The sequence below is a fragment of the Cryptomeria japonica genome, chromosome 9, assembly GCF_030272615.1.
Source record: "Cryptomeria japonica chromosome 9, Sugi_1.0, whole genome shotgun sequence".
NCBI classification, from domain to species: Eukaryota; Viridiplantae; Streptophyta; class Pinopsida; order Cupressales; family Cupressaceae; genus Cryptomeria; species Cryptomeria japonica.
In genome coordinates this window covers 435,491,694-435,504,721 of record NC_081413.1, presented here as the reverse complement: position 1 = coordinate 435,504,721, position 13,028 = coordinate 435,491,694, and the positions used below count along the sequence as shown (strand labels likewise).

Below are 13,028 nucleotides of genomic sequence, written 5' to 3'. Positions count from 1 at the left end.
TTCAACTTGGACTCTTGTATTCTCCCATTATCACTATTAGATCATTTTCCGGTTCAAATAAGATCCCAGAAAGTCAACAAGAATTACAAAGGGAGTTTTAGGTTCCAAAGTATGTGGTGGAGAGATAAGGATTTTCTGCCAAATGTGGAATCTTGGTGGATAGAAAGTGATATTTTCTTAGGCACCCTGAGCTTTTGCTTTGTTAAAAGGCTCAAGATGGTTAAGAAGAAAATTAGAGAGTGGAACAAGGTTTCGTTCAAGAATATTTTTGCTAAAAAGATCAGAGTGGAATCCGAGTTAGATAATCTGAACAAAATTATCATCTCAGCAGGTATGTCCAATGATGAGTTTGTCAGAGAAAAACAACTTAAAAGTGAACTGTGGGAACTTTTGCTCAGAGAGGAAATTTTGTGGCGGGATAAATCAAGGGAGCATTGGATCAAAGAAGGAGATTTGAACACAAAATTCTTCCATGCTTCCATTAAGGTCAATAGAGCTAACAATCGGATTGCCCGTATCCAAGACAGTTTCAGAGTCTGGCAGGAGGAGGTGAAGGTCATAGAATACATAACAGTTAATCATTTCAAAGCTCTCCTATGGGATTGCCATGTAGACCAACTTCCTTCTCCCATGTTGGATGTCATTCCGAGATTAGTCTCAGAAGAAGATAACAAACAATTTATGCGACCCTTCTCATTACAGGAAATTAAGAAGGCCACATTTGATAATCCCCCACTCAAAGCTCCTAGGCCTGATGGTGTTACAATGAAATTCTTCCAAAAATGCTGGGGATTCATGGTTGAAGATATTTGCAAGGTGGTGGAAGAGTTCAAGAGGAAAGGTAAGTTTGTCAAAGAATTGAACAACACGGTCATAGTCTTGATCCCCAAAAAGAAAGATTGTTCGACCATGATGGATTTCTGCCTGATCTCTTTGTGCAATTCCTTGTACAAGATTGTGTCGAAGGCTATGGTTAACATATTGAAACCTCTACTCAATAAGATCATCTCAATTGAACAACTTGGTTTCGTTCCAGGTAGGGAAATTGCAGATAGCATCCTGATGGCGGGGGAGACCATCCATTCTATGCAATCAGTCAAGAGTCAAGGTATGATTATTAGATTAGATGTCAGCAAGGTGTATGATAGGGTTAGGTGGTCCTTTCTGCTGGATGTTCTTCTTCAGTTTGGCTTTGATAAAAATTGGGTGCAAGGCATTAAGCACTGCGTGTCTTCAGTTAATTTCTCTATTCTTGTGAATGGTTCGACGTGTGGTTTTTTCTAGGCTACTAATGGGTTGAGACAAGGTGATCCCATGTCTCCCTTTTTATTTGTTCTAATGGCAGAAGTATTGGGGAGAAACATTAAAAAGCAGGTTAGTCTAGGCCTCTAGAGAGGGATCTCCATTCACTAAAATATAGAGCCTATCTCTCACTCCCAATTTGCTGATGATACAATCCTTTTTGGGGAGGCTATGGAAAGGGAGGCAAAATCTATCAGAATGGTGCTCGATTCCTATGAGCTATGCTCTGGCCAATGTATGAATAAGAACAAATCAATGGTTTTATTCCTAAACACCAATAGAGGGCTCAAGTCTAAAATTGCATAAATTTTTGAGTTTGAGATGGGAGAATTTCTGATTACTTATCTTGGTGTCCCACTCTTTGCTGGATGAGTCGACAACAAATTGTGGGAGGAGGTGATCAATAAATGCCAACACAAAGTGGCATCCTGGAAAAACAGGTGGTTGTCGCAGGCCAAGAGAATTCAAATGATCAAGGCAGTTTTATCGGCCATCCCCACTTATTACATGTCTTTCTATAGGTTAAGTACTAGAGCTTCCTTGTCTCTGGATGGATTTCTTAAGAAATTCTTGTGGGATGGTTCGATTGATTGGGAGATCGCAGACTGTTGTGGAGCGATTCATCATTTCACAAGTGATGAGGCAGTACGGCTGGCCGCAGGGGATCTCTCAAGAGTATACGGCATATGCTTGATATGCTGATGAGGAGAGACAGGGATGGTCACCTAGGCTATCCTATGCTTTAGCGATGCAGGAGCTAACACGTTTACACCGGCTGAGGTGGGATTACCTGGAGGATATAGCAAATGCGGGGGTATTGCCCCAGTACAGGGATTACTTTTAGCAGCATCCATTCCCTCAGTTTATGGATCCTAGAGAGCATACTCCTCATATTGAGGATGTGGAGGATGATGCCCCCACATCGGCACAGGGACAGGCATAGAGACAAGGCCATAGGCAGGGACAGGGCCAGAGACCAGATGCTCCACGACGGACTGGTGGTGATCCTGGTGCTAGCAGCAGTGAAGTGCGAGCTAATGTTGGATAGTAGAGGGGTGACGGTGGATCCCTTGGGAGAGTAGGCGTGAGGTTGGGTGGTGGAGAGGAGGAGCGAGCAGCTCTGAGGCAAGTCTAGCAGCGGCGGGATGAGCAGGGTGGAGCCACAGGTGGAGATGGTGGTGGAGATGATGATGGAGAGCCTGCGAGAGAGTAGGGGGATGACACAGGTTGGTTGATGAGAGAACGCCTTGCAAAGTTGTAGTCACAGTTGACAGTGGCTCAGACTCAGCTGGCAGAATGAGACTGACAGCTAGTCGAGGTTAGGACAAAGCGTGATTGCCAGATCATAGCATTGAGAGCCGAGTCGAGAGTAGAGATAAAGTCTCTTTGACAGAAGGTGTTGCTCCAAAGTAGTAGGGCTGCATATTATGTGGCGGCATATAGTGTCACAGTTCCTATTGCACAGCAGGTGCAACCCTATTCATAGCATATGTCTAGTTCACAGGGAGCACGAGCACCACGCTAGGATCCCAGGCATCAGGCTCCTCCTCCTCCACCAGGCGATGAGGGAGAGGGTGCTAGCTAGATGATTCTTTTTGTAGCTAGGATATTTTTTTGTAGACACACCTATTTTTTGTAGCTGCTATGATTCTTGCTCCGATGGGAGTTTGTACATGTCATTGGACATCATTTTGTACCCTTATACTTGACATTATATGTATACGAGATCTGATTTGATGTCATTGTACTTGTGTCAGTCGACTATGAGATGTTTCTATATGCTTTATTCTATATGTATGCATTTATTTCAGCATGAATGTATGTAATGCAAATGAATATGGATGTCTATGTTTTGGTTTCTTTTTATATGCAAATAAATGAATGAAAATGAGTAATGAGCAATGAGTAATGCGATTTTTTGTTTTTTCTATGCAATAAGATCAATATAAATGAATAATAATGAAATGAATGAATCTATATGAAATGTTATGTATGTAGCTAAACATCTCAAAACACAAGTACTCGATCGGAGAAATAATGATAAATAGACCACTTAGCATAAGAAATGATGATACTTTCAGCTCTCCTTCAGAAGATAAAGAGATTATTACCATACCGAAATCACTCTAGATTCACAAAAATGCAAAATGAAATGCAAAATGAAATGCAAAATGAAATGCGGAATGCAACTTAAACCTAGTCACTGGATTTAAAATACTTAAGATTCATCACTGAGCATAACGAACACAATAGGAAGGTTAGAGTTCCTTCCTTTTTCAATGTGCAATATTAATTATCTTGTCTGCAATGACCCTTTTTTTTGTTCATATCCTTGGACAGATTTTGCAGGGACCCAAATTGCATCATAAAGAAATTCCCTCAAAACAGACAAAGAAATGACATGGACCTCCCTGTAGTATACAAATAATCGGAGTCAAGGTATGTGAGGAGATTTCACCTTAATGTGAAGGCTCTTATCACAGACACCCAGCTAATTTATATGTTTCTAGATCATCGGGATCATTCCTACAAGCAGAAAACAAAGAAAATATTATGCCCCCAATCCTTGCTCCTCTTAGTCACAATAGACTTCCTCGAGTTACTCAGAGGGACAATAATCAAAAATCAATATAAAAGACAGCATACAAAGAAAATTTTCATTCATAGCCCAAACTGTTTAGTAATTGTTTTCCATTATGTTGTTTTGCTTGTGAACTCAGTGATAAAAACTCTGTAGTAGTCAGGAGATAGGTAACTGACTTGGAGTGGATGACCAGGTTTCACTGATGGCATAATGACTCGGTTGACACTGCTTAGGATATGTAATGTGCTCTATCGAGTAACCTAAGACTAGGACATTGATCAGTTTCAAGTCATGAGGGATCCAACGAACCAGGATGTCACAAAAGTGACTGAAAATATGTACAAGTGAAAGCAAAAGATACTTGAAAGCTGGAAATGCCAACGTTGCGTTGATAGATGGAGTGCTTGAGTATAAGAGGCGCCTGTTTGCTAGGTTTTCACCTGCTTGGTAGAGATTCATCATTTGTTTTTTTTTACCAAGGTGCCTGTTTACCAAGTTTTCACTAGGACAATTTTTTTTTTTTTTTTGTATTTTATTTTATTTTTTTGGATTTCTTTAGGACTTTTTCTGATTTTTACGATTTTTTTCAGGACTTTTTCCAACTGTACAAGTTTGCTGGAGCAGAGAGTGCTAAGCAAAGAATTTCTTCAAGTGGATGGTGTTAATCAGTTCATGGAGCTATTCTCCTTCCGAGTTTGAGAGTTGATAGGCACCAGAGCCGAATACTTCAGTAATAATGTAGGGACCTAGCCAGTTGGGTTCAAACTTCGCTTTGTTGTCGCGAAACTGTTGATTTTTTGGATTTTCTCTCAAAAATAGGTCACCAACTTGAAATTCTCTTTGTCAAACTTTCTTGTTATACCCTGTGGACATTCTCTTCTGATACACTCTGAGATGGTCAAACACCACTTGCCAACGCTCATCCAACAATTCGAGTTCTTGCAATCTAGATATTCTACGATCTTCATCAGTAACAAGACCTTGCAACAAAACTCTTAGAGATGGTATTTCTACTTCAATAGGTAATACTGCTTCAGACCCGTACACCAAAGAAAAAGGTGTAGCCCCAGTAGGTGTTCTGATATTGGTTCTGTAAGACCATAGTGTAGGATTGAGCTGCAGATGCCAATCCTTCCCAGACTTGTTCACTGTTCTATGCAAGATAGTCAGTAGGTTTTTGTTAGATGCCTCAGCTTGTCCATTACCTTGAGGGTAATATACTGATGACTAGTGTTGTTTTATTTTAAATTTCTCACAAAGCTCATCCAGATCTTTATTTTTGAATTGTCCTCCATTATCAGTCATGATGGACGAAGGTATCCCATACCTACAAATTATATAGTTTAAGATGAATAAGGCGACTTGTTTACCAGTTGCCTTGGTGAGCGGAACTACCTCTACCCACTTGGTGAAATACTCAATGGCAGTTATGATGAATTTATGTCCGTTGGATGAAGCCGGATATATCTAACCAATAAGATCAAAGGCCCATTGTTGAAAAGGCTAGTGTGTTATAAATGGTATGAGGTCCCTTGTCGGGGCATGTATGAGATTTCCATGAAGCTAACATTTCTCACAAGTCTTAGCAAATTTTATGGCATCTTTTTCCATATCTGGCCAGTAGTAGCTAGCCCGTAATAGTTTCCAAGCTAAAGTAAAACCATTTGAATGAGATCCAAAAATGCCTTCATGGACTTCTGATAATGCACGTTTAGATTCTTCAGTTTATAGACATCTAAGAAAAGTACCATCCAAACCTCGTCTAAATAAATCGTTAGCTATGATAACATACCATGAAGTGTTTCGAGTTAAGTTTCTTTTCTCGTTACGAGTAAGGTTTTCAGGGATAATTTGATCACATAGATAGGAATAGATGTGGCTGTATCGGGATGAGTCGTGTCCAATAATAGAATAGACTATTTGGTTCTCAGGAGAATCATAAGCAGGGTAATATAACTCTTCCACTAGGAAATCGAAGCAAAAATTGGACTCCTATAGCTCAGGTATAGATGCCAAGGTAGCCATAGCATCTACTGTTCTATTCGCTAATCTAGGAATTTGTTGGAATGATACAAAAGCAAAATACTTCTTGAAATCATCTACCATCCTCTTGTGAGGCATCAATTTCTCATCTCGAGTCTGATATGTATCGTTGATTTGATTGATGACCAGCTGAGAATCTCCATAAATATGTAATTCATCAACCTTCCATTCAATGGCTAGTTTTATTCCATTCACCAAAGCTTCATATTCTGAAATGTTATTTGTGTAAGGGAATAGAATCTTATAATACTTTGGAATTGAGTACTTCTGAGGAGTAATGAATAGTATGCCAGCACCTAAACCATTTTGAGTAAAGGAACCATCAAAGAACATCTTCCAGGGTTGTTGAGTAAGATGCATTATTGACTCATCTGGGAACTCATTATGTAGTGGTTGAGTATCCTCAAGTGGAGCTTCAACAAGTTGATCAACAATTACCTATCCTTTTATGGCTTTGCATTCCACATATTCAATGTCAAACTCTGTAAGGATCATTACCCACTTTGCCAATCGTTCGGTGAGTGTTGCTTTATTAAGAAGATACTTGAGTGGATCAATTTTGGCCACCAACTTGACTGAATGTGCGAGCATATAGTACCTCAGTTTCTGTGATGCAAAGACTAATGTCAAGCATGATTTTTCTATTATATTGTAGCTCATTTCATAAGACACCAATTTCCTGTTGATGTAATAAATAGCTCTTTCCTTTTTATTGTCATCCTGTTGCGCCAGAAGTGCCCCCAGTGATGAATCAGTTGCTAATATATATAAGATTAGTGGCTCACCTTGAATAGGTGGCATCAATATCGGTGGATTAGACAGGTACTCTTTTATCTACAGAAGATGTTGTTCACACTGCTAATCCGAGTTGTATATTATTCCTTTTCTCAATACTTTTGTAAAAGGTTGAACCTTGTTTGCTAGTTGAGAAATGAATCTTCTAATGGATTGGAGACGTCCCTGTAGACTTCTCATTTGACTGATGTTCTTTGGAGGCGGCATTTCCATTATAGCTTGGACCTTTTCAGGATCAACCTCGATGCCCTTCTTTGAAATGATGTAGCCAAGTAGTTTACCAGATGTCACTCCGAATGCACACTTCTTTGGATTTAATCGGAGCTTGAACTTTTCCATTCTATCAAGTATAGGACCTAACTCTTGAATATGCGTTGATCTTTTCATAGTCTTCACTAAGGTGTCATCAACATAATCTTCCATATTCTTATGCATCATGTCATGAAAGATAGTTGTAACTGCTCTCTAATAGGTCGCTCATACATTCTTTAACCCAAATGGCGTAATGTCCCAGCAAAAGGTTCCCCATGCACAGGTGAAAGCTATCTTTTCTTGATCTCTAGGAGCGATTTTAATCTGATTGTAGCCAAAAACTCTATCCATTAGTGAGTACATCTCATACCTAGCTGTCATGTTGACTATCATATCAATATTTGGCAATGGAAAGTCATCTTTTGGACATGCTTTATTGAGATCTCTAAAATCTATACAAACTCTGATAGATTTATCTTCGACACAGGTACTATGTTGGAAATCTATTCAGCATAATCTATTGCTTTGATAAATCCAGCTTTAAGTAGTTTCTCTAGTTCAGCTTTGACCAATAGTGCGACATTCCGGTGCATCTTACGGAGTTTTTGTTTAACTGGTTTTACTCCTGGTGTGATTGAGAGATGGTGCATAATGAGATCAGGATCCAAGCCTGGCATATTAGAGTATGTCCATGCAAAATTTATTTTCTTCTCTAAGAATAGCTGAGTGAAATCCTTCAATTCCTCTACTGATAGTGATTGAGCTACGTGAATAATTTGTGGTGTCTCTTGATTCCTGATATTCACTGGCTGAGTTGGCTCAATCAATATGGAAGACCACTCCTGAAAATGACTAGGCAGTATTCCAAGTATCTCACCTTCAGGTGCCTCAAAGAGGTTTTCACCTTTAGGTATGTCCTTTATTTTCTCTTTTTTAGATTTTGACATCGCCACAATATGGTTTTCACCATCAGATCTTTTATTTTTATTTTTCTTGTTTTTGCGACTAAGATACTTGATATCCTCTTCAGTCATATTTTCACTCCATTCACTGGTGGAAGAGTTCATAGGTTCGACTGCATTGAGATAATAGGATAATGTATAGTCATTGGCAAAAGTAGGTATATCCATGGGTTGATTCTGTAAAGTGCAGTCAATCAATTTGAAATGTATTAAGGACAAATTTTAGGTAGGTTCAAGAGCATTCACGGTATTGTTATCACAACTGTGGATCAAAAAGTCAAGTTCAAAAATGATAGCTTGTGTAAGTGTCTCAAGACCAGGAAGAGTCAGATCATGATTACTAAAGTTCACGTTAGTACTTAATCATTCTAATCCAATAGACATACTTGTAATGCCATTTACTACACTGGACTGGATGTCATATCGTGGTTTAACAGCAATAAGACTAGTAGGCAACTTTTCATTGTTTGTATCAGATGATTCAGAATTTGAGGATGAGTGGGTATCATCATGAACAAGACTGTCATTAGAGTCATCAAAATCATCAGAGTTATTGGATGAAGTTTCCAAGTCTCTTTCAGGTGATTTAGTAAGCATATGTATGGTATCAATACTAATATCTTTAATGCTACCAATTCCTTCATATTGTAGTTCATTTGTCATTTGTATCTGACACACCTGTTGACATGATCTCATTGTTTCTGTGATTTTTTGTCATCTACTCCATTCAGCTTCTTCTGGACTGATAACTGGATCTTTCTCTGCAACTTCTAACTCTTCCTGTGTAGTGCTATAACTGATTTGTTCTATTTTAGGATAAGGACACATAGATGAGAAGCTTTTGGTATTGTTCCTTCTTTCAATGCTTGTTCATAATTTGCTTGCCTCTTTTATCTAATTTCTTGTATTTCCCTCTCTAGTTTTATGCGCATCAGCTCTTGAGTATCATCTATGACACCACTAGATTCTTCTGGAGTTTCTATAGCGAATGTGTCTGAAAGATAGTTAGGACCCCATTCATACTCATTTGAATCAGTCTCTGAATCATCTACTTGTTGCCTGCCAGTATATGTGACTGAAACTTTTAATGGTGCAAACAATTCTCTGATTTTCACAACTTCATCTCTTATATCCTCAAAAAACCTCAACTTCTTGTATTATTGTAGCTGATACCATTGAAGCTTGAGCACTGACTATTTCTTCTTTCTTGACTATTGATTCCTCTTTCTCTTTTCTACACTCTTCTTTTGTTTGTTTAGTGTTTGCTTCATGTAATGTTAAAGGTGATATCTTTTTCAAGCCTTTAGACTTAGAAACATGTTTTTGTTCTGATTTCTTTTTAGGATTGTATCCCAGTCCAGCCTTATCATGTGTGGATTTGGTTTGTAGCTAAATTGGTTCAGTAATACCTTCTTTTTGTTTGCCCAAAGGACCAGTACTTGAGTACCCCATGCGCTGAATCATTTTGTAACCACGACCATATTGGTTTGAGGAAATCTCACAATGTCGCACCTCCTCATTTGGACTATCTTCCTTAAAGAGCCAGTTAAGCACAACATCCTCTTCTATTTCATCTGCCAAGGAGGTAGAAGACTGTATGAAGAGAACATCATATATAGTATTCAGAGCTGAAGTTTCTGTTCTCATAGCCTCTGATGGTTTGCCCAACTGTTTTGGCGATGGAGGGAGAGAAACTAATGATAGTACTGGTTCTATCTTGTAGCCATCCATGCCGGTATCTGTAATCTTCAATCTCTTTTCTAAGTCTTTCATCAATGTTTCTGGATCTTCATTTGGAGAGGCTGCCCTATTATGAGGCACAAAAGTATCTGTACCTTTTGTCAATGCATTACAGATGACATTTGTATCAACAGGAATATTGACTTTAGCTCCATTATAAGGAAACTTTAAGCATTGGTGATATGTTGACGGCACTACCTTCATTTCATGAATCCATGGCCTACCCAGTAATATATTGTATGACAATGGAATATCAAGAACTTGGAAAAGGACATCTCTCTCTACCGGTCCCACTCTGATTGGTAATGATACCAAACCTTTGGAGGTCCTCTCTTCTTCATCATAGGGTTTAATTGTTATTTTCTTGCCTAGATCAATGACATTTTCAGAGAATCCTAGTTGTGTAAGCAGATGATAAGTATAGATATTCAACCCCGCGCCTCCATCTATCAAAACATGTTTAACTCTGTGTTTGTGGATCATGGCTTCAATATGCAATGGCTGGTTATGTGGATGATTTAATGAATTGTCATCTTCTTCAGAGAAGGTCAAATAGTGAGGTGAAGTCAGATGACCCACCATAGACTGAAACCAATCAATGTCTAAATCTTTTGGAACGGTGGTAGTGAGAAATGCTTTGTCTAGGATTTCCTTGTGAGCAGATGAGAGCTGTAGCAATTCAAAAATTGAAATTTGAGCATTTGTCCTTTTCAATTGTTCAACCACGCTGTATCTAGAGGATAATGATGAGGTTAATCTTTTAAATTTGTCCAAAGTTGATTCCTTTTGTTTGTTTGGCAAGGCTGTTGGATTTGATGTTTCTTGAGCTAGTTTGGAAGAACTAGCTCCTTGGAGGGTAACTTTCTATTGGGATCTAGGTAGAGCTTTTGCATATTGTGATTAATTTGGTTTATCTTGGACTATAATCACATTGCAATATTCTGAGTGTGAAGGTTCAATCATGTTGATAACATTGTCCTGGCTGGCATAAGCATAATTTACCTTGGCACCTCCTTTGGTCTTTGAGGAATCACCTTGTTCATAAGCAGGCAAAGGGTTTTTAAATACTTTATGATCAGTATTGGTTGGATGATTCCCAACAACAACTTTACCAGTGTCTATGAGATCCTGAATCTCATGTTTTAGCTTCATGCAATTGTTTATGTTATGACCCTTATTCCGATGGAAGTCACAGTATTCATTTTCTCTCCACCATCTTGGTTTGACATCCAGATCATATGGTTTGGAGTTATCTGGTAGTGTTATCAAGTTGTTTGCCAACAAAGTTTTGAAAGCAGATTCATATGATTCTTCAAGAGGAGTAAAATCACGCTTAGGTTTGGAAAGCCAAGGTTTTTATTGAACCATTCCTTTGTTTTCTTTGGCAGATTCTCTGCTGCAATCTCAGCAGCTTTAAGTGCTTGTGTACCACTAGCCAGGTTGAATATTGTGGATTTTGAGTTGGTTTTGGTAGTGTCCACTACTCCATTATTAACAACATTCTTGTTGTTGTCTGTGGAAAATTTCCAATACTTGTTCTTCTCTTTAGAGCTAGATCCTGTTTGTGTTTCTTTCCAAGTTGTGATATCTCCCTTCTTTATGAGCACATCTTCCATTCGAATGGCATTATCTACCATTTTGTTAAATGATGGGTGTACTTGCATTTGCACGCTATATTTCAGTTCAGGGACCAAGTTATTGATAAATATATCCATTTTCTCATAGTTTGGAATAGGTCGTGGGTACCTAGAGAACATCCTTCTCTAGCATTGGAGAAAAGTAAGAAGAGGTTCCCCCATTTTCTGTTGAGTATTACAAAGATCGATCATAGTCACAGGATGTCGAATGTTGTATGAGTATTGTTGTAAAAATAGTTGGATTAGTTCTTTGAATGTTTTTATTCCTTTGGGTAGACTTGAAAACCACTCCATTTCTTGACCTCCTAAACTCCTTGGGAAGAGATGCATGAGGTAGGTTTGATCGTGCATGAATTCCATACAAGTAGCACTAAATTCCCTAACATGATCTTGAGGATCTAAGGTACCGTCATTTTTGTCAAATTTTGGGATTTCCACTCATGAAGGGAATGGAGGCATGTGTAAATTCTTGTCAAATGGGAAGGGACATATTGTTTCCAGAGAATATTGTTTCAGGGACTTGTCCTTATTTTTTAGCTCTATGAGCTCTGTCCGTAAGGCTAGTAACTATTTGTGTACCATGATTATAGGTGAGTCTTCCCTTTTAGTAACAAGTGTCTGAACATCATATCTAATAGGAAGTTTGGCACCTTGATTTGCTAGTTCTAAGAAATAGTCTTCCTTTTCTCGGGTCATGATAGTTTTCATCATTTTTCTAAAGTCTTTGTCTTTCTGACAGTCAAGGATTTCTTTTTCCGGAGGTTCAATGGCTTCGTCAATCTCACTTGATGATGATGAGTCATTATGATTTTTAGAAATATTACGGTCGTTTTTGTTTCCATCATTGTACTCTGCCTCATGTATAGTGGGAGATTTCGGTTCATCAAAAATTGGTCCACCTGATGATGACGGTATGTCAATGAGGGGATCCTTCATGTAGAATGGATTATCTTGATAAGTGAAGGTTTGTTCTTTGCCTTTGGCTTGTTTCTTTTGAGAACTCCTGGTTTGAATAGGCATTTTTATGGATTAGTGTGACCTAGAGTTGTTTTGTGATGCAGAGGTCAAGATCAATTTCAAAGCTAGTCGTTCTGTTTAGAGTATTGTTTGGGAGAAACAACTGAGATTTTGTCTGATTTCAGGAACGATCTATCCTATCTAAGACGCTATCCAAGTTGATTCTAAGCGTAGTGTAAGATGCAGTCTGGTTTTAGGAATGATCTATCCTATATAAGATGTTATCTAAGTGACAAAAATTTGATAGGTAGTTGATTGAACTAGCTGAGAGGTGATCAACCAAATCGTGCAACGCAAATGTTAGAGGTACACTGTCTTGATTTGTTTATGCTCAGGAAAATGATAACCAGTATTATGTTCACTGTAAGTTGTTTTTAGGCAAGTTTGATTGTTCTATTCTGACAAAACTAGAGACTCGTACGACAGGATTTTTTGGATCGGACGACAATTTAGCAACTACAGGATGACAATAGTTCTATTTTGTACAAGTTGCTGCCTCGTACCGTACGACAAATGGGCATATGCAGGATGACAAAAGATTGAGAACAGTTTTGTTTCGTATGAAACAGGATACAGAGCCAGATGATAGAATGAAATGACTCGTACGACACAGAATTGGGTCTAGGACGACAAACCAGAAGACTTGTATGACACAGGATGTGATATAGGACAATGAATTATCAGACTCGTACGACT

The 13,028-nt window shown here is 38.5% G+C and overlaps 1 protein-coding gene across 1 annotated transcript; it reads left to right on the top strand.

Moving 5' to 3' along the window:
- The first annotated feature begins 216 nt into the window (after positions 1 to 216).
- LOC131037952 (uncharacterized) lies at positions 217 to 2,245 on the top strand. Its single transcript, XM_059211663.1, has 4 exons — positions 217 to 841; positions 1,037 to 1,137; positions 1,285 to 1,374; positions 2,150 to 2,245. Exons 1-4 carry the CDS (start codon positions 217 to 219, stop codon positions 2,243 to 2,245), a joined length of 912 nt encoding a protein of 303 aa, XP_059067646.1.
- Positions 2,246 to 13,028: the final 10,783 nt, after the last annotated feature.